General features: G+C 42.5%; 1 protein-coding gene across 1 annotated transcript in view; it reads left to right on the top strand.

Moving 5' to 3' along the window:
- The window catches only part of Zxdc (ZXD family zinc finger C), a gene marked incomplete in the record, with an annotated part of 38,830 nt that overhangs the window by 860 nt on the left and 18,827 nt on the right, over nucleotides 1-19,143 (top strand). The window contains 7 exon segments of the mRNA XM_005383928.2: nucleotides 1-406; nucleotides 2,903-3,055; nucleotides 3,154-3,232; nucleotides 4,154-4,284; nucleotides 7,643-7,813; nucleotides 11,373-12,061; nucleotides 13,847-13,931. Of these exon segments, the coding sequence (XP_005383985.2) occupies nucleotides 1-406; nucleotides 2,903-3,055; nucleotides 3,154-3,232; nucleotides 4,154-4,284; nucleotides 7,643-7,813; nucleotides 11,373-12,061; nucleotides 13,847-13,931 (1,714 nt within the window).

Raw genomic sequence — 19,143 nt, 5'->3', positions numbered from 1 at the left:
CCCGGCCCCGGCGCGCCGGGCTACCGCTGCCCCGAGCCGCAGTGCGCGCTGGCCTTCGCCAAGAAGCACCAGCTGAAGGTGCACCTGCTGACGCACGGCGGCCCGCAGGCCCGGCGGCCCTTCAAGTGCCCGCTGGAGGGCTGCGGCTGGGCCTTCACCACCTCCTACAAGCTCAAGCGGCACCTGCAGTCGCACGACAAGCTGCGGCCCTTCAGCTGCCCGGTGGGCGCCTGCGGCAAGAAGTTCACCACGGTCTACAACCTGAAGGCGCACATGAAGGGCCACGAGCAGGAGAGCCTGTTCAAGTGCGAGGTGTGCGCCGAGCGCTTCCCCACGCAGGCCAAGCTCAGCTCGCACCAGCGCAGCCACTTCGAGCCCGAGCGCCCCTACAAGTGCGACTTCCCGGGTGAGCGGGGTCGCGGGCGGGCGGGGCCGAGGTGCGGGGCCGCGCTCCGGGGCGGCGCCAGCCGGCCTCTGCAGCGCTTCGGCCGGGGTTACGCGGGCCAAGAAGGGGCCCGCGCCCAGGAAAGACGCCCGCCCGTGTTGGGGTCTAGTTCTTCCAGGCGGCTAGATTTGAAGTGTGGACCTGCGGGGTTTGCACACCCAGGTAGCTGAAATAACCGTAGCTGCCCGCGGAGGAGGCAGCAGATCTCCCTTAAGGTGTTTCCGTTCACTTAATGAAAGTGATAACGGCTCAGCGTGGAAGAGTCGGGTTAGGAGTCCGGTCTGTATTTCCCTTAGTCGTGTGGTTTAGAAATACTCTGTCGTCGTGTGTTGGTGGGGTACAACACTCTCCTTACTAGAGGAACAAAGGTGAATGTGGCTAAGTACAACGTGTTACACCGAAAGACTGGTCACAGGTGTGTGACACATCCATTTTTGTGTCTTTTATACTTTATGTGCGTTACACTTCCCACTTCCCTGAAGTTTTTAGAAATCCTTTTCATTTTGTGAATTTTAAAAACTTCTCGTTTTACAGATAAAGATAATGAGGCCGAGGGTGTGTATAAAATCCACTGCGGGTTCTTCTTCCACCGTGTTTACCTGCACTGGCTGGGAGTGTAAGACTCCCAACACAGTGAACTTTTCCCTGGGTTAGGCGGGTTGGGTCCTATAAGAAGGACAGACTTATCCAGAAGAACAAGGGAACATTCCTGGCCTGGAAGGCTAGAGAACAGGGTAGGAGCTGGCCTGGGGGTTGGGTGAACTGTAGAGTGCTGTGGGCTGTGGGGAGGTTATGGGAGGGCCTTCCCTGTCCTGTTTGTTAAAACGTACTTCAGAGGGCTGGGTATGTAGCTCAGTAGAAGAATGATTGCCTAGCATGCACAAAATGCCAGCAAAAACAACCCCCTCCACACACCCAAACATGCTTGAGCAAGCTCTTAGTGTACCTCTTGCATGCATATTAACATATACATGCACTGCTCTCCTAATAGTAATATGTACTGGAATGTAATGTGTGCATTATAAAGTATGCTCAAACGTAGGGATTTTTGAGTTGTGTGGAGAATATTAACAGGTTCTCATATTCTTCTCACATGCCTTTGAATGATTTTGTGCATTCCTCTTTGTGAAAAACATGGCTTTAGACTACTGACTCAGCCTTTTTCAGCTGTACACTTTTTAACTACATGTTTATGAAAGTCTCATGATGCTTGTAGACTCTCTGGTAAAAAGGACGTATTTTTTGTTTACTCCTTGAGAGATATGGCTCTGGTTTGCTTTAAGGCATGAGGGTCCTCTGAGGGTATTATGTTAGCTGATCACTGGGGCAGGAGAAGGACTAGTGAAGCGCCATTCAGTGATCAAGGCAAAAGTTTCTTCAGGGCCTGCGCCAGGGAGGGGCTGTGGGAATGGTGGTGGTGGTGGTGGTGGTTCAGGTAGGAGAGATTGAAGAAGTAAGATCAAAGAGACATGGTTATTGATTGGTGCACCTGGAGTGAGGCTTCTCGATAAGGTAGAGTATATCTGTGTTCAGATTTACCTGCCCAATTGTGTGAACACACTAAAGCTCAAAATAGGGAAGGCAGGGAAACTAGATTGAGGCCCAAAAGTACGACTTAAGGGTGTTTAGGAAGATTTCTGTTAGGGAAAGTAGGGTTCCTTGGGCTTCTACTTTTGTGCAGTTCATAACTATGTGGTTATTTGCAGGCACACTGATAGCTGCAACAGAGACGCCTGTTAAAGATCTTGTGACTTCATATCTTCCACCCTGTTTGAGCACTGAACTTTCTTCTCAAAAGAATATTGATAAAGTGTAGGCTTCTGGGATGGTGGTACAGCTAGGGGCTGAGGTGGAGGTAGAGAAAAAAGCCAGATAAGTAAAGATTACAAAGCAGAACACTGAGGAACTGGGCAAAAGGACAAAGAGAAGCTAGATAACAAAATGTGGGGCTGGCAGTTACAGAGGAGAAAATTCATAAGTATAGAGGATGTAGCATTATGCCAAAGGGGTGAAAAATATTATTATCAAGAAGGTTTATAACCTTTCAAAACTCAACTCCACCAGACAAAATCTTGTTCATTAGTTATTAATTTCTCTTCTTTTCTTATGCCCCAGACAAGTAATATTGACATTTGAGTTGGAAGGTACATCTAAAGCATGCAAGATCAGTACCACAGAACTGGCAAGCAGATAGCTGTGCTTGGAAATCTTTTTCTTGATCAGTTGCTCCATCTCCAAGTTGCATTGCAACAGGTAGCCTGCATGTGCCTATGGGCTACCATCAGCCACTCCTGCTGTGTAACATTCATGTTACAGACTTTTTAGATGGGGCTTCTGAGTCACTTTTTACCTTGTTTGCTTCAAGGTGAACAGTGTCCTGGGTTGTAACTAACATTAACTGCATTGTATGATTATTTTTTTCCACACTGTGAGCAGAGTTTGTGTTTTCTTGTGCAGGCTGTGAGAAGACATTCATCACAGTGAGTGCCCTGTTTTCGCATAACCGAGCCCACTTCAGGGAACAAGAGCTCTTTTCTTGCTCCTTTCCTGGATGCAGCAAACAGTATGATAAAGCCTGCCGATTGAAAATTCACCTAAGAAGTCATACAGGTAATGGGCTAGAGAACGCATCATCATTTGGACGCAAAACTTATCTCTGTGATAGCTGTTGTGTTTATAATTATGCCGTGGAACTTTTCTCTTTCAAGGTGAAAGACCATTTATTTGTGACTCGGACAGCTGTGGGTGGACCTTCACCAGCATGTCCAAACTTCTAAGGCATAAAAGGTAATCCTTACATTTTGTTATGTATTATCAGCTTTGAAAATGGTTTGTCAGTCAGTAGGAGAAACCTATAGATAGAAATATATAGTGGTTTTTGTTTTGTTTTTCTTTTAGTTATTTAAAAAGAGCTCAATGTAGTTACTGGGAAAATCTGAATACTAGAAAGAGAGAATTACTCAAAAATCTCTGTATTTTTTTATACTTAATTGGTATAGTTCCTATATAGTTACTTTTTTTTGATGTAGTTCCTATACAGTTACTGTTTTTTAACATTATAGAATTAAGTTTTCCTCATATCATTGGAAACTTTTCTTGTTGATAGTGACGGTCTTAGGGTCCCATGTCCAGGTGACAACCTTTACATATGCATCTTACTCCACTTTCATAGCAGCTGTGACACTGATAGTTTTCTCTCTGTTCTACAGTGAGACTCAGAGTGTGAGTGGTTTATCTAACCTTGCATAGTTGGAGTCTGAAGGGTTTAATAAAAAAAAGTATTATTTAGGAAGTCACAGTCTGTACAAGTCGACCTAAGAGTGTCTTTTAGCATTGCAGCCCATGTTCTGTGTACACTTCACATGGCTGGCTGTGCCTGGAAAAGCTTGTTTACTGTGGGGATTTCTAAACAGTTTTATCAATACGTTTGGAACTCAGTTGTTCTGAGATTGAAACAGCACTAATTGTTCTGTGTCTAACTCTAGGGCTGGCTTACTCATTAAAGTGGAATTTCTAATTATGGAGTAGCTAAATTGCAAACTTGATGTGGACTGAGGGCAGATTAAAGACTTTCTGAAATGTACAGATCATTATTTTTAAATGGAAAGAACTTGTAGTTTGGAATATTTTGCAGAGTTTTAAAAGATCATCCCTGAGGCCTTGTGAATTGTGTGAGTAATCACCTTCCTTGTTTTTCTGCTCTGGCAGGAAACATGATGATGACCGGAGGTTCATCTGCTCTGTGGAAGGCTGTGGCAAATCATTCACTAGAGCAGAGCATCTGAAAGGCCACAGCATAACCCACCTAGGCACAAAGCCATTTGAGTGTCCTGTGGAAGGTACAGTTTAAAATGTTGCTTTGAGCTGTTAACTACATACCACTGTAATATTCATGGTATAAATTTAAGTTGTTTTAAAGGTTAAGTTTTAGTTGCTTAAAGACAAGATAAGTGTAACTTACACTGGTATATTCATTTGGCTTGTTGAGTGAGTTGCACATATTGTCTTGGGAGTTGGAAAGAGTACAGACCAAATTACTGCCAGTTTACCTCTGGCCCCGCCATGTATTATATTTGGGGCTCTGGTGGTTATGAGAATTAGGTGAAATAATGTGGGGGGAAGAAAAACTTCTTTATGCATTTGGCATATAGCTTGGACTCACTAAATGGTAGGTAGCTATTCTTGTTGCAGTTGGACAGAAGTAAAGCTAGGTTGACGTTTTTAAAGGGTTGTTAGTAACTGTTTTTCTTTAAAATGCTGAAGTCATAGATCATTTCCAAAAATCTGCTGTGGGATCACATCTGTGCGAGCCCTACTGTAGTGTTGCAGGTGTGCTAGGGGGCTGCAGGCCAGGACAGGTCATATTGTCCTATAAGTCCCTGGCCTTAGCTGCTTCTCTGGGCCTTGGTTTCCTTAACTGGAGAAGGAGATAATAAAACTCATTGAAAGCTGAGGCCAGTTTTTGAACACAATACACACAATATAAGTGGTGTAACCCAAGCCACAATTCTTCCATCAGCATTCAGCTGGGAGTACATATGGGTGAGCAAACAACATGCAGGCTGTGGTGGAAACACAGAAGTTTCCCCCATACTTCCTTTGGGGTGTAGAATGGCCCCTCCAGTCAGCCTCAGGAGATGGAATAGGAGCCAATCCATAGGAGTGGATTTTGGAGGTAGAAAGACCAATATGGGAGAAATCTTTAAAAGGTATAAGAGCAGCAAGCCGAGTGCGTAAAGTGATGGGATCATGTTCAAGTTGCACATCAGCCTAGCTTTGTGACTAAAAGTGGATAGGCCCACAGAGATATTGTAGGCATCCTGGGATGATGAATGTGCTTGGGCTAGGGGTTAGAAGGAAGCAAGAAGGGAGAAAAGCATATTAATGACAGAGGTAGGAGTTAGAATTAATAGTACATGGTGACAGCTTTGGACCCAAATGGAGGTTGAGGGAGAGGCAGTGTCTTAGCTGAGGTCAGAATGTGGGGGCTAGTTTGGAAGTGAGGGCTGGTTTGGACTTGGTGCATTTTATTTACCTATAGCTTTGTAAGTTCAAATGCTCAGAAGATGGGGATATTTGTGCTACAGGAACTTGGTGAGCTGGTTGAGCTAAGGAGTGAAGCAGATAGCACATGAATCATCATTTAAGTCATAGAAGTGGATGGACTTCTTAGTCAACAGTGAAAAGCAAAGAAGCAGTCTAGGGTGGTAATTAAAATTGTGAATTCTGCCTGGATTGAAGTCCCAAGTGTGTCACTTAAGTAGCTCTGGGACCTGTGACAAGCAGCTTAACCTTCTGTACCCTTTCCTATTTCTAAAGTGAATAAAACCTCCTAAGGTTATGAAGAGGGCTCAGTTAGTAACTTCTGAGCATGTGAAAACATTATGTCAATTGCCATTACTAGTTTTTGTGGTTTTTTGTTTTTTAAGCCTACAATACCTCTGGGACTCTAGGTTCAGGTGGAAAAGTGGGACGGGTGTGGCAGGATCCTTGGTGCAGGTGATACTGAGCTGAGAAGGAGGATGTGTAGAAAAGGCTCAGCCCAGACTACCAGGGCTTTGTCAGGTTGGGGTCACCTACAGGGTCTGTAGGGTTAACTACAGGTTCTGGGGGATAAGTGAGGCAGAGTTCTGCTGCAGGGCCCCGAAGGATGGCCCGAGTGTGAGGCAGAAGACTATAACGTGCCGATACCTCTTATAGCAGTGACTTGGGGAAGGGCAGTAGCTGGCTGCAGGGGAGGGCGTTTGGTTTTGAAAAGCTCTCAAGGAGCGTGAAGCAGTCCCAAAGTTGAGGTGCCAGTAGAAGGAAGCTGACAGTGACAGGAGAGAAAGGGATGAGGCATCAGTGCTTGGCTGAGTGCAGTAGTTGGAGAACACTCTCCATGAGGCAGTGGAGAGGAAATTAATCTGGTGGAAGGATGGATCCCAGGGCCCTTCTCTGATCAGCTGAGTCAGTCCCTCTGTTAAGACTGACTGTGGCCCGTCCTCAGGGTGCGGGTGTAACTGCAGGAGCCCAGAGTCTGCCAATAGGCTGTTGTAAGAAGAGAGTCAGTGAAGTAAGATAGAGTAAAGACCTTGGGTGTCTCTGAGGGTAATTTTGAACTTTATTTCATTCTCGAATGAAGCTTTGAACTTTTTTCCAGGTCAGGCTGTATAGATTAGTATAGCTATATTTGGTCCTTATCACCCTAGGAGGTTAAGTATTACACCCATTTTACAGAAAAGAAAAAGGAGTTCTGCAAAGGATAATTTACTTGACTAAATCTATACAACTAATAGGTAACTGAGGTAAAATTGGAATCTATTCACCCTTGCCATTGCGGGGCAGCCCTGTTGGGCTGGAACACCTTTCTGCTGTGCTGGGGCTCAGCGACTTCACCGCTACCTGCTTGTGAGATCTTTTTGCTGTCTTAGCAGGTATCCTGTTTCCTCTGTTTTTAGAGCAGCTCATTGTTTTAGCACTGATTTTATTTTGCCCTTCATTATAAGAGCTGACTGTTCTCAGATCCTTCCACATCACAAGCCTTTGGCTGCAAGAATTCCACTTCCCCTTTCTGTGTCTGTATGGAACAGAGTTCTAGTAGGAAATCAGGGCATGAAGGGAAAGTGGTTGTAATTTTTAATTTGTCCTGTTTTCCCTCTGGTGCTTTTTTGCAGATTGAAAGAGCAGGGAAATGCCAGCTCTGGCTGCACTCATGCCCCTGACTTAGGAACACTTCGCCAGTCTCTGGGCATCCGCTTCACAGTAGTGAAATGAAAGAAACTGGTTTTGATGATCTGTTGAAGTAGTTCTGACTCTCAATATTACAGGGCTGCAGTTCTGTGGTGCTAGCTTAGTAAGAGTGACTAGTATATACTCTTTGCAACGGAACATTGGTGGAGCTGCTTTGAATTAGTCTGCCCAGCAGCTCCAGTAGTGGGAAGAGAAACAGGCAGAGTTAGCTCAGCCAGAGTCACACATCTCAGCCATGGCAGACACAAGCCTTCAGACTTCCTCTGAAGTTCTTTGGCCTTTTAAAAACAACTTGTTTCGGATTTCCACTCCTTGTGATACTACTTCTAGGGCTGGTCAGTGTTCATCCCTTGCCAGTGACCAGTGCTTGGGAATATAATCTCAAGATTCTGATCTGATGAGGAATTGTTCTTTGTTATTGGTTCCTTGGCTTCCTCAAGTCTAACTCATTCCTCTCTGTTCCAGGGTGCTGTGCTAGGTTCTCCGCTCGCAGTAGTCTGTACATTCACTCTAAGAAGCACCTTCAGGATGTGGGTGCTCCAAAAAGCCGCTGCCCGGTGTCCAGCTGCAACAGACTCTTCACTTCCAAGCACAGCATGAAGGCCCATGTGGTGCGGCAGCACAGCCAACGCCAAGGTCTGCATTTTATATCCCTCCGCTGCAAAGATATGTGAGCCTGGTGCTCATGAGAAAGCAGAAATAATGCTGTTCTTTCTCACCTCCTTTCTCAGTTGTCCAGACTATAAGGTCAGAGCCCGTGGGTTTTGGCACTGAGATTAGTGGCCTCTTTTGCACTCTCTTCCTACCACTTTGTTACTTCTTACTCTTCCCCGGTCCTTGAAGTGCTTTCCTTGAGAGTGTTCATTCTTTCGTTTGATTGGTTTTTCCCTAACATACATTCCTTAAATCCCTAGCATATGTCTCCTGCCAAGACCTTTGTTCTAAATTCTGAACCTGCCCTCTAGTATCTCTGTGTTCTCTTCTTTTTATTTCCCAACTCACTTTTATTTCTACTGCGCACTCAAGCCTGTGTCCTTGCTTCTGCTGTACAGTTGATTTTGTAGTGTGGAAGACTGTTCCTTTGGGAGGCAAAAAGTTCCCAGATCTGAGCAGAGTTGTGTTTCAGGAATGGGACTGAATGCCAGAGAAGGAGGATTAGAGAGACACCATGAAAGAGGTCTAGGAGCACTGAACAGAAAGGATTTTGAGCATATCAATAGCTGTCATTTGGTACTTTATGTGAGACCTACCTATCTAGGCCTTATCCATAGTCATATGGGCAAGATGTTGAAGGTGTCTGGGCAGGAGCAATGGCTGCCTCTCTTCTAGAGCACTCCTATAGACCTTGCTCTCTGGGACATGGTGGCATTGCTGCCTGTGGTCCTAATGGCTGGGGACCTAATTTAGCTGAAGAATTACTTCTGCTCAGAGTCCATGGAAGCTGTGTACGTTACCAACGTACTGGCTGGGGAAGTCCTAATTTAGCTGAAGAGTTACTTCTGCTCAGAGTCCATGGAAGCTGTGTACGTTACTAACCAGTCCCCCCTTGTCATGACCTGTATGACAGGCAGCACTGTGGTGGAGGCAGAGCACCACCCTTGGAGATCATCCCCTTCCCAGTAAGGAGCGCAGCCAAGGGAACAGGTCTTTGAGCCCCATTTCCCTCACCTTATAAAATAAGAAGTTTGAGTAGCTCTTGGAATGAATGCCTTGTTCAAGTGCCTACTTATGTACACTATGTACACTTATGTACTCTGTGTGCATTTAGCTGCTCTGTGGAGGTTTGTGTCATTCCTCTGATTTCTTCTGATCCTCTTTAGAAGTGTTTGCTTAGTCTTTTTCTCTTGGTCTCAGGCATTTAGACCTCCTGCAGTTCACAACAGTTGCCCATTTTGCTTTGCATTTAAAGAATTGCCCTTCTTGCTTCATGAGTGTCTTGAGATCAAGGGGAGTATGTCTCCTACTTAGTGCATGTAGAAGATGTCAGAGAGTATCACCTTTGCTCACAGAGTTTCTCAGTCACCAGGGCCCCTGCTGTTGTTCCTGACATTTCCTCTCAGAGTGCACCTCTTCCTTTTCCTAACCTGGGTGACTTAGAGGCCAGCAGAAGCTCAAGATTGTTCTAGATGAACCTTCCTAAACTCTAGTTGGATATGAGTCCCTCTTAGTTGCTTTTGGAAAGCCAAGTGTATACTGGAATTTAAATGTACGTTGGCTTATTTGTATCATTCTTCCTGTCAGGCAGAAGAATAGGTACCACAGTCCTTGCCTGGTACAAAATAAGCACTCAGGATCATCTGGTATCTATGGGATCATGCCAGGACTTTGATGAGGTGTTTCAGTAGGAACTGCTTGAGCTGGAATTTGAGCTGATAATCTGTGCACCTCACAGTTGCATGATGTAACTATTCACATTAGGTGCTGTACTAGCATTTAGTGGTTTTTTTCACGGGTGTCATTGCATATGACAGTTCTCCAGGTAATGTTTGTAGAATTAATAAAATGAAAAATCAGAAATTAAATCAGTATATGTAGTCACACTGAGATTATTCTTAATTTCACAGGGAGCCAAATTCTTGTGATAGGCAAGGCAGTTCGTGGAAAATTTTGAAAAAATGAATTTTTCAATTTCACTTTCTATAAAGACTCAACTCCCATTTCCTTTCAGAGTATTCTGTTGGTTTTAGGACATTTACTGATGAGACTTTGAAACACTATGACAGCTAAAGAAGATACACAAACTTTTTTTTAAGGCAGGGTCTTCAGGGTCTTGCTGAATTGCCCAGGTTGGCCTTGAACTCAAAGTCTTCCTGCCTCATTCTCCCAAGTAGCTGGAATTGCAGGCATATACCACCATGCTCAGCATGAATTTGGTTCTTTCTTTTTTTGGTATAAAGTACATTTCTTTCATAGGCTTGTATTAAAAATATAGTATGTGCTCTGACCCAGCTTTCACTGTTGGAAGGAATGAGTTTGTGGTTAGCTAGCACTTGGTATGGTAGGAGCAGAAACCGAGAGCCCTTTCCCTCTGCAACAGGCATGAGCACAGTCAAGATGCTGCAGTGGAGATTTCTTGGGAAAAAGTAGCAGGGCCTTGTTTGGCTCTGTTCGCCAAATTCCTTGTGCTCCCATTTTTCTACTTGCCCAGTGCCATTTGATGTTTGGCATGAACTTGTACATAAACCCTCATCTAGAATATTCATTGACCTTTTTTCTGAAGTATGTTAATGTTTGTTACTCCCTCAAAGGTTTTCTGATTAAGGTAAATTGAATAATAAGTATTTAAAGAGTGTTACAATAAAAAGTTAAGATTCCAGAAGAGGAATGTACTGAATTCTTTCTGTGTAATATTTACATGCTGTGCCAGGTATTGAGGGCACAGAGGTAGGTTAGACTGGCTCTCTACCCTCAAGATTATAGTCCTGGCTTAGAGGCCATTAGAGGTTGCCTGTGTGGTGGAGCTGGCCAAGGGAGAGGAGATCAGGCAGGAGAAGTCTTATCCAGAAAGTTCCGTCGAGTGCGGCAGAGCACCTAGGAGAATCTGATATTCAAGCTCTCTGTATCTACCTAGAACTAGAACTTGGATCTCAGCCCAGAATCAGGCAGCTAATTTTGTTCCCCTTAACTACCCCTAGATGGCTCAAATCAGTTTTAGAGTTATAGGTAGTTGTACAACAGGGTGCAGTTTGACAAGACATGAGCTGACGTAAACTGATTACAAAAATAAATAGCCAGAGTTTGTTTTACACAGAAAGTTTTACAGTTTTCTTTTCTTGGTTATCTACTGTGCTGTAGAAAAATGTACAAGCTTTCAAACTAGAGAAATTAGAATCAAATCTTACGTTGATTTTTTTTTTTACCAGTTAGCAGGACTTTAGGAAACATGATTTAATCTTTCTCTCATCATTCCCTCTGGAGAAATCTCTGTCTACTGATGGTTTGAGACATGTACATTAAGTACACGTGAAAAACTGTCTTTTCCTTTGGTGTCTCTCCAGTAGTCACTAGCTGTGGGCTAGTAGTGGGTCCCAGTCACCAAGTTCCAATCAGCAGCAATTTTCAGAGAGGATAATAAGTGTTGCCATTTGGTATTGTCTAACTGTTGCCTTAGATAATACTTCTAACATCTTGAGCATAAGCAAGATTTCTGAAGACTTCTGAGATCGTAAATAATGAGTATTTATTCTTTTTACAGATCTAGTACCTCAGCTGGAAGCTCCAAGTTCTCTCACACCCAGCAATGAACTGAGCAACCCAGGCCAAAGTGAGCTCTCTAACATAGATATAGCAGCTCTCTTCTCTGATGCATCTGCCAACAGTAGTAGTTCAGCAAGTGGGCCAGATGAGGCACTGAATTCTGGAATCCTAACCATTGATGTCACTTCTGTGAGCTCCTCGCTGGGAAAGAACCTCCCTGCTAACAATAACTCCTTAGGGCCCATGGACCCTCTGGTCTTGGTAGCCCACAGTGATATTCCTCCAAGTCTGGATAGCCCTCTGGTTCTTGGGACAGCAGCCACCGTTCTTCAGCCAGGCAACTTCAGTGTGGATGATGTGCAGGCTGTGAATCCAGGCACAGTAGGTTGTCTGGTGGCACTGCCTGTGAAGAACTTGAATCAGGACTCACCTGCTTTGACTTCCAGCAGTAACTTAGCAGCACATCTCACCACATCAAGCTCTTCAGGCACTTGCCAAGAAACTGCCAGTGCCCCAGAACTTATGACTTCAATCAAGGTGGAGCGAGACTCACCTCCTCTCCCAGATGTGGTTGAGCAGCCAGAGGGAAGCTTAGGGCCAGGCCCGTCTGTGTTCTCCAGCCCCACAGAGAGGCGTGGTCCCCAGAAGGACACAGAGCTCAGTGCAGGCACTGGCAACCTCTTTTTGGTATGAAGTAGTCTATTCAGTCACCACCATATAGCTCACTTCTCTTACACTCAGTTTTGAGGATATTCTGGATTAAGCTTTTCTATGCAGTTTCTTACTGGTTTGCGAAAGGATGGAACCCTGGACTACAAGTCTGAATCTGAATCCAGCCTTGAATCTTAGAACTGACGACAGTTCTTGCGACCTTGAGCAAATCACTTAACCTTTGAGCCTTAAATTCTCCATTATTTCTAAAATAAGGGGATTGGCCAGATGATTTCTAAGGTCCTTTTGACTTCTGTGACTGTAATGTGTTTAGTTTGTTGGAAAAACTTGGAGCGTTTCATAATACTGAAATATTTTGCCTTTGTGCTTTTCATATAATTACAAGTCCTAGAAGAGGAGGAATTGGCAGCATAAACTACCTTGGAAGGTTTTAATCAAAACTAAAACCATTTCAGAACATTTTTAAAAATTATAATTAAAGGGGGGAAAGGAAGTGGTTTATGATCCTTCATTCTTAAGGGGTAACAAAAATACTACAGTTTTGAGGCTGGGTAGTTTTACTTTAATTTACATCAATTATGCATTTATTATAATTTAATTTAAAATAATTGAAAGATTCCTGGAAGACAGTCTGATTTTCCTCAGTGTACAATGGGAATGATAATCTGCAAACGTGATTTTTTTTCTTTCCGACACAAGAAATTTGATGGAGACATTTATATTATTCACATGTTAAATCTTATTTTTTCACAGCTTATATGTGTTAAATCTTCTGAATTGGGATTAAGTGTGAGGGTACTAGGAAACGATCTACCATGGAGCCAACTTGCAGTTTTTTCAGCGTGAGAGGATAGTCTTTCTCCATGTCTGGTGTCTTGCTTGTCGTTGGCAGAGCCATGCTTGCTAGTATCTGTTTAGGCTGCCACAGCAGTGGCTAAGCAACTGGTGACTGGGCAGGGACAGATGGGAGGCAGATGTAAGTCAGAGCCAAGTGGAGTTAGTCCTTTGGCACTTGGTGCCTTGGGAAACAACAGTGTTTTTGTGCCTCACTGCATCTCCAGAGCCATAACTATGGGTGGAGGTGAAGGAGCCAGCAAGACCTCAGTCCTAACCCCCTGTTCATTTTCTTGCTAGCTGTGTGACGGGCTCCCTCACTTCTCTGAGTACAAATGGTGTGTGGTGAATGGGTTACAGGTATGCCATGAGCTGTAGAGAGTTACTTTCTGTAGTGATAAGTATTAAACTGTTTTTCATATGAAACATTCACAAATGTGCAACAGTTTACTCTTTGAATACTGTTCATTTGGCTCCCTCAGTAAACTTGCTGAATTCAGTAGCATATTTACTGTGCTGTCTGTAAGACTTGGGAGTGTAGCACCTGTTGCCAGCGTGGCCTCTGCAGTGAGCAGAGAAGGTAGCACTGCCCAAGACCTGCAGGGTGCGGACAGTATGGAAAACCTTTTGGCGTTGCTGTAGTGATGTAGTCCCGGGGATTCAGAAAGGGTAGTTGAGAAAGCAGGGAAATAGTTTATTTTGTACAGTTTCTGTATAAACTATTTCAGTGTTTTAGAATTTGGAGGATAAAGTCCTCCAGATAATAACATTTACATATTGTTCCAAATCTGATTTTGTTTAGTTAGCACTATAACTGGTTGTAGCATTTGGTTTTCTGTGTGCCTTTGCTGGATTACGGAATTCTAAAATGTTCCAGAAGTAGGCCTAGGACATTTCTGTAGTTCCCTTGCTACCCTTCCTTCACTCTTTAGATCAAGTGACTGACACACTTTTCTTTGGTCCCAGGAAAGTGGGGGCTCAGCAAGAACTGATTACCGAGCCATTCAACTAGCCAAGGAAAAAAAGCAGAAAGGAACTGGGAGCGATGCAGGTGAGGCCGAGTGTGCTGCAGTGCTGGTGAACAAGGGGCTGAGTTCTCCTATGTGACAGCCCCAGGCAAAGGAAGCACACAGAACAGCTATTTCTGTGTTCTTTGTTTTATTTTCATGTTCAGAATGCCCTTTAATCAACCCCTTAGTTTTATGTGAACTTCAGAAAAAGTAGTAGTAAAATTCCCTGCATATATAAACATGCTTTATTTAACTAGAAAAGGCTCAGTGCAAGTAAGAGGTTCAGACAGTTGTCAGTTACATGGAAAGCTACTATGGTAAATGAGCTTAGCAGGTGAGATACGAGAAAACATCAGGTGACTTGATGTTAAATGGCTCCTGGGCCTGACCTTGATGTAGTGGAGACCTTGGGGATGGGGCTGCCACTGTCTCCAAGGGCAGCGCTAGATGGAGCCAACTCTGTCCTGTACCACTGTGGCCTCCAGTTTAGAGTAATATTGAAATCTGGTATCAGTAGCGTATTTGAGTTTTTAAAATACACTGCATGGATCAACTAAGCCTGGCAGTTTATGGCCTTAATGTGTCTGTCCCCTTGAAAATGAAGTAGTAGGATATGATACTTAAAGGAAACTGGTAAATCCTTGTATGATATTAACTGAGGTTTTTCAATATGTTATTTTATATCAGTACTCTTTGATCTTTTACTTATTTAAAATTTATTTTTAAATAGGAATGTAGATTCAGCAATAAATTTTATCTTTATTACTCTTACTCTCTATTCTTAATAATACAGCTTCTTATTTAAAATAACTATTTTCTTTTAAGCAGTTTTTTTAAAACAAATATTCTCCTGTGAATGTTGTATATGTCAGTGTTGTGACTTAGGAAGGGACAACTCAGTAGTTCACAAAGAACTGACAGAGAAATTTCAGATACTGTATAACAGCAAGTGCGGTAGTGGAAGTCTAGAATTCACTACATATTAGGCGTAGTCCACTAAAGAAAGCAAATGCCTTTATTGAACCTATAAGATAGTCACTAACTTGAAGGAAAAATGCATATTGCAGACATTCAGCTACATAGTAATACAGTAATACCTCAGTTCACAAATGCTTCTGTTTGCAAATAATTCAGCTCCTAAACAAAAGCATTTGGCAAAACTCTGCACTGGATGACAAATTTCCCACACAAACAAAAATGCAGCCATCTTCCCCAAAATCACAAAACAAATTTAGTTTGTAAACCGAGGTACCACTGTACCTGTTACATTCATTGCAGTGCATGGGAATATTATCTGTAGAGATGGTTTGACTTTTTTTGTTGTTGTTTTATTTCCGGTACCGGGAATCGAACTCATGACCTTGCGCTTGCCAGGCACGTGCTGTGCCGCTGAGCTAAATCCCCAGCCCCTGGTTTGACTTTTTAAAGTACTGTTTATATAAGTGTTTTAACATTACCTTTAAAAAATAGGGACACTTTAAAAAATCTTAGTCATATATTATTTCACTTTAAAAAAATTAACAGTATTTCCTTAATATTCAGGTCTAGTAAATGTTCAGATTTTCACTCAAGCGTTTCAAATGTATTCTGCCTATTGGAATTAGAATCCAAGTAAAGGTCTTCTGTTGCTTTTGGTTGATGTATTTCTAAATCTGTTTTAAAGCTGTAAGTTCTCCCTTCATCTCTCCCATGTGTTTGTTGAAGCAGCTGTGTTGCTTGGTCTTTCCAATTTGCTGGTGTGACTTGCTCATTGCATCACTGTGGTGTAGATTAGCAGATTGCTCTACTTTTTTTGTTTCCTATGATTGGTAATTGTTTAGATTTGATCTGATTGGTTTTGGCAGGCAAAGGAGGGGTTGGAAAAACTCCCTTATAACTGGTATTAGGCAGTGGACTGTTTGTATCATTGAAAATTCTAAGTGGTTCTCCATCACTGTATTAGGCTCTTCTTGGAAGCCCCGAGCTCTAGTGTCCTGCCACTGGTGACGTGCAACTAGCTCCATTAATTCCTTGGGGATAGCAGAGAGATGCTACTCCAATTGTCATTCCTTTGTTGTTGTTGTTGTTGTTGCTGTCCGTTGTTGTTGTTGTTGCTGTCCTTTGCTGTTGTTGTTAAGTATTTTGTAAAAAGCAACACCTTAATTCTTTACTTTTGAGGCATAGTTTATATGAAAAAGTCAGGATGTTTGAATCTTTTTCCTTATTGGCTTTCAAACAAGATTTGGTTTCTTTATATCTCCAACAGTGATCAAAGTATTTTCTCATTAATTTAAATATAAATTTTTAAATAAAATAGAAAAGTGGTACCTGCCAGGGTTCTGTCCTTTGTATGAAAATATCCCTGTAAGAGTGAAGGCTTACCTTCTGCTACCTACCTATTCTTTAAAAGCCCTCTTGAAATAACTGTGTGCAATCAAGAGAGGAAAGAATTCACATAAAGGCCACAATCTCTTTTCTAATGCCTTGTGGCCAACTAATTTTCCCGTGATGTTTTATTTCCTATAATTTCACATTTACAGAAGACTTACTGCCATGAGTGGTGGTGTTCTTTGTATATCATTATACCTTTTTGTCCCCATCTGTGATACTCATTGTGCAACCTTCCCCTCTTGTAAGACTCTTCCATAGTCCTGCTGCATCTGTCAGAGCTAGAAGTTTCCATTGTCTCAGTGATTTGAGCTGATGACAGACTTGATTTGTGAGTAGGCACACTCCAGTCCCGTGTCCCAGGCTATCTAGGCTCCCACACATGTGCTGTTCTTAGGTCTCTATCTTCTGCAGCTCGTGTTAGAGTCATAACTCCTTGCTGTCTGTTATAATGTTCTTGAAGGGGACACGTCCTTCACTCAATGAGCCTTCTCTCCATGTAGTTCCATTTTCATGATTGGACTGGGGCTAAGGGTCTGTTGGAGCTAGAGGTGAGGGACCCTCTCTGCTATATCACTCTTAGGTACAGGCATGTTGACATTGATCACTGGCCTTTAAGGTGGTCCCTGCCAGCTTTCTGTGCTATAAATGTCTTTTTTTTTTTTAAGTCCTAAACTAGTAAATATCTTGAGGGTAGATACTTTGAAATTATGTGCAAAGTTCAGGAGTCCTAAACGTACACTTAGATTCAGTAATTCCCTAAAACTTGTAAAACTCACAAAAAGCTGTTGTTCTAAACTATTGTGTTTTACTGCAGTAAAAGGATATAGGTTAAAGCCAGGCCGGGAAAGAATGTAGGACAGAATCCCACAAGAATTTTGAGTTTGAAGCTTCCCAGTGTCTTCCTGAGGCAATGTAAACAGTGTAAACTTTTCCCAGCATATGACAGCGCACACAGCATTGCCAGCCAGGGGCAGTCACTCAAGGCTTGCTATCCAGAGTTGTTATTGAGACTCAGTTGTATAACTGGTTTATCTGAGTCTCCAGCCCCTCTAGAGGTTAAGCTGTCACTGTTGCAGTGCAAGGCTTTTACTGTGTGTAGCACTGTTAATGAAAAGCTGTCCAGACTGGCCCAAATCCCCCAGGGAAGCAAGCACACATTTATCAGGCAGGACATTCCAAGGGCTGGAGATCACCTCCAGGAGCCAGGGTAGGATTACTCCTTTATCATGCCCTGCAGATTCCTTGTTTCTCTTTAATCTTTGCAGTGATTTAACACCAGTGGATATTTTCCATGGTATTGTTACTGCATTGTTTGTGGTGATTTTCTGTTCCCTTCATTCTTAGGTGTTTATTCATCAGCATTCTTCTGTAAGGAGGAGCCTTCTCTTATCTCCCATTTATTCATTTCATGAATATCAATATGAACATAAAGGCGTTTCTTTTATTATTTACATTGTGATCACTGTTGTATCATAAGCCACACATGGTGGTACATACCTGTAATCCCAGGATTTTCAGAGTATGAGGCAGGAAGCTTGCAAATTCAAATCTAGCCTGGGCAGCTTAGTAGTAGAGCAAGACCCCATCTCTAAAACATAACCGAGGAGACTGGGTGTGCAAGCACATGCATATAAATCTCAGCACTCAGGATGCTGGTGCAGGAAGATCACTGTGAGTTCAAAGGCAGCCTGGACTACATAAGGAGATCCTATCTCCATAAATAAATGGAGCTGGAGATACAGCTCAGTTTGATCTCAGTAATACCAAAATAAATAAATTTTAAAATTGACTTTTGAACAATATTAACATTTTGTTGATCTAAGTGTTGTAGCTTTGGCCATTGGGAGCTGCAGTTAGATTCTTATGCCTTTCAACATACATTATCCTGGCTTTTTGAAATACTTCCTTACTTTCTGACACCCCTAGATTCATCTTGTATTATCCCTGCTCTAGCTCTGGAATCTGTAACTTTTCTACAGTCTTGGTTCTTCTCTTTTTTTTTTTTTGAGAATGGTATTCAGATGCAAGTGTAAATGCAGGATGTGCTTATTGCAACCAGGATATCTTGGCTAGACTTTCTCAGTGGCCAGTGCTGGGAAGTATACTTATGTATATTAACCTACACTAGCTGTATTTTGAATTCAGAATATTTGCAGTTTTAGAAAGGTAATATAGTACATATACTACATGTCATTTAATACCCCTCATTACTCTGTGGGTACTTTTCAGTAAAATATATTCATCTAAGTGGAATTGAATAAGACTATAAATAGTATCACATCAGTTCAGGTCTGGTTTTGCTGCAGAATTATTTTTGGCACCAGGTTTTGGTGAAATTTTTAGGTTTTGGAACTGTTTGGATTTTAAGAATTGATTAAGAGATTGTGAACTTGTAATAAATCCAGCAGTGGAGAAGTCACAGTGTAACAGGACTGTTGGTAAAATTAAGTCATTTAAACATGGGCAAGACATCATTGTAAATATAGATGTGAGCAAAGTATAAGTTAATCCTTAGGAAATATGCAGTCTGAAATGATGGGCTCTAAAATCCAATGTGTTTCCTGTTGTTTTGCTGTTGAATGTAGAAATATAAAACTGGTGCTGATTTCTCTTAGACACTGAGTTTCTCCCATCAGAATAATCCAAGAATTTTATCACAGTATGATAATATCTATTTCTATTCTTGAAACCAGTGGCAAAATAGACTTATTCGTTTAAAAAAAAACACTTCAGAACTGTAAGTGGCAGTGTATCATCTAAGGGCAGGGAAAACAAACAAGCATGATTCTTAACAGAAGAGACAGTCAATAGCAAGACACATTGCGATGGAAAACTGAAAGCACCTCTGTCACAGTAAAAACAAGCACATCTGACTCCCCTGCC

Source organism: Chinchilla lanigera, unplaced genomic scaffold (assembly GCF_000276665.1).
Source record: "Chinchilla lanigera isolate Chin_1 unplaced genomic scaffold, ChiLan1.0 scaffold00020, whole genome shotgun sequence".
Classification (NCBI taxonomy): Eukaryota; Metazoa; Chordata; class Mammalia; order Rodentia; family Chinchillidae; genus Chinchilla; species Chinchilla lanigera.
The sequence above is the reverse complement of the archived record's forward strand: the minus strand, read 5'-3'. Positions and strand labels throughout refer to the sequence as shown.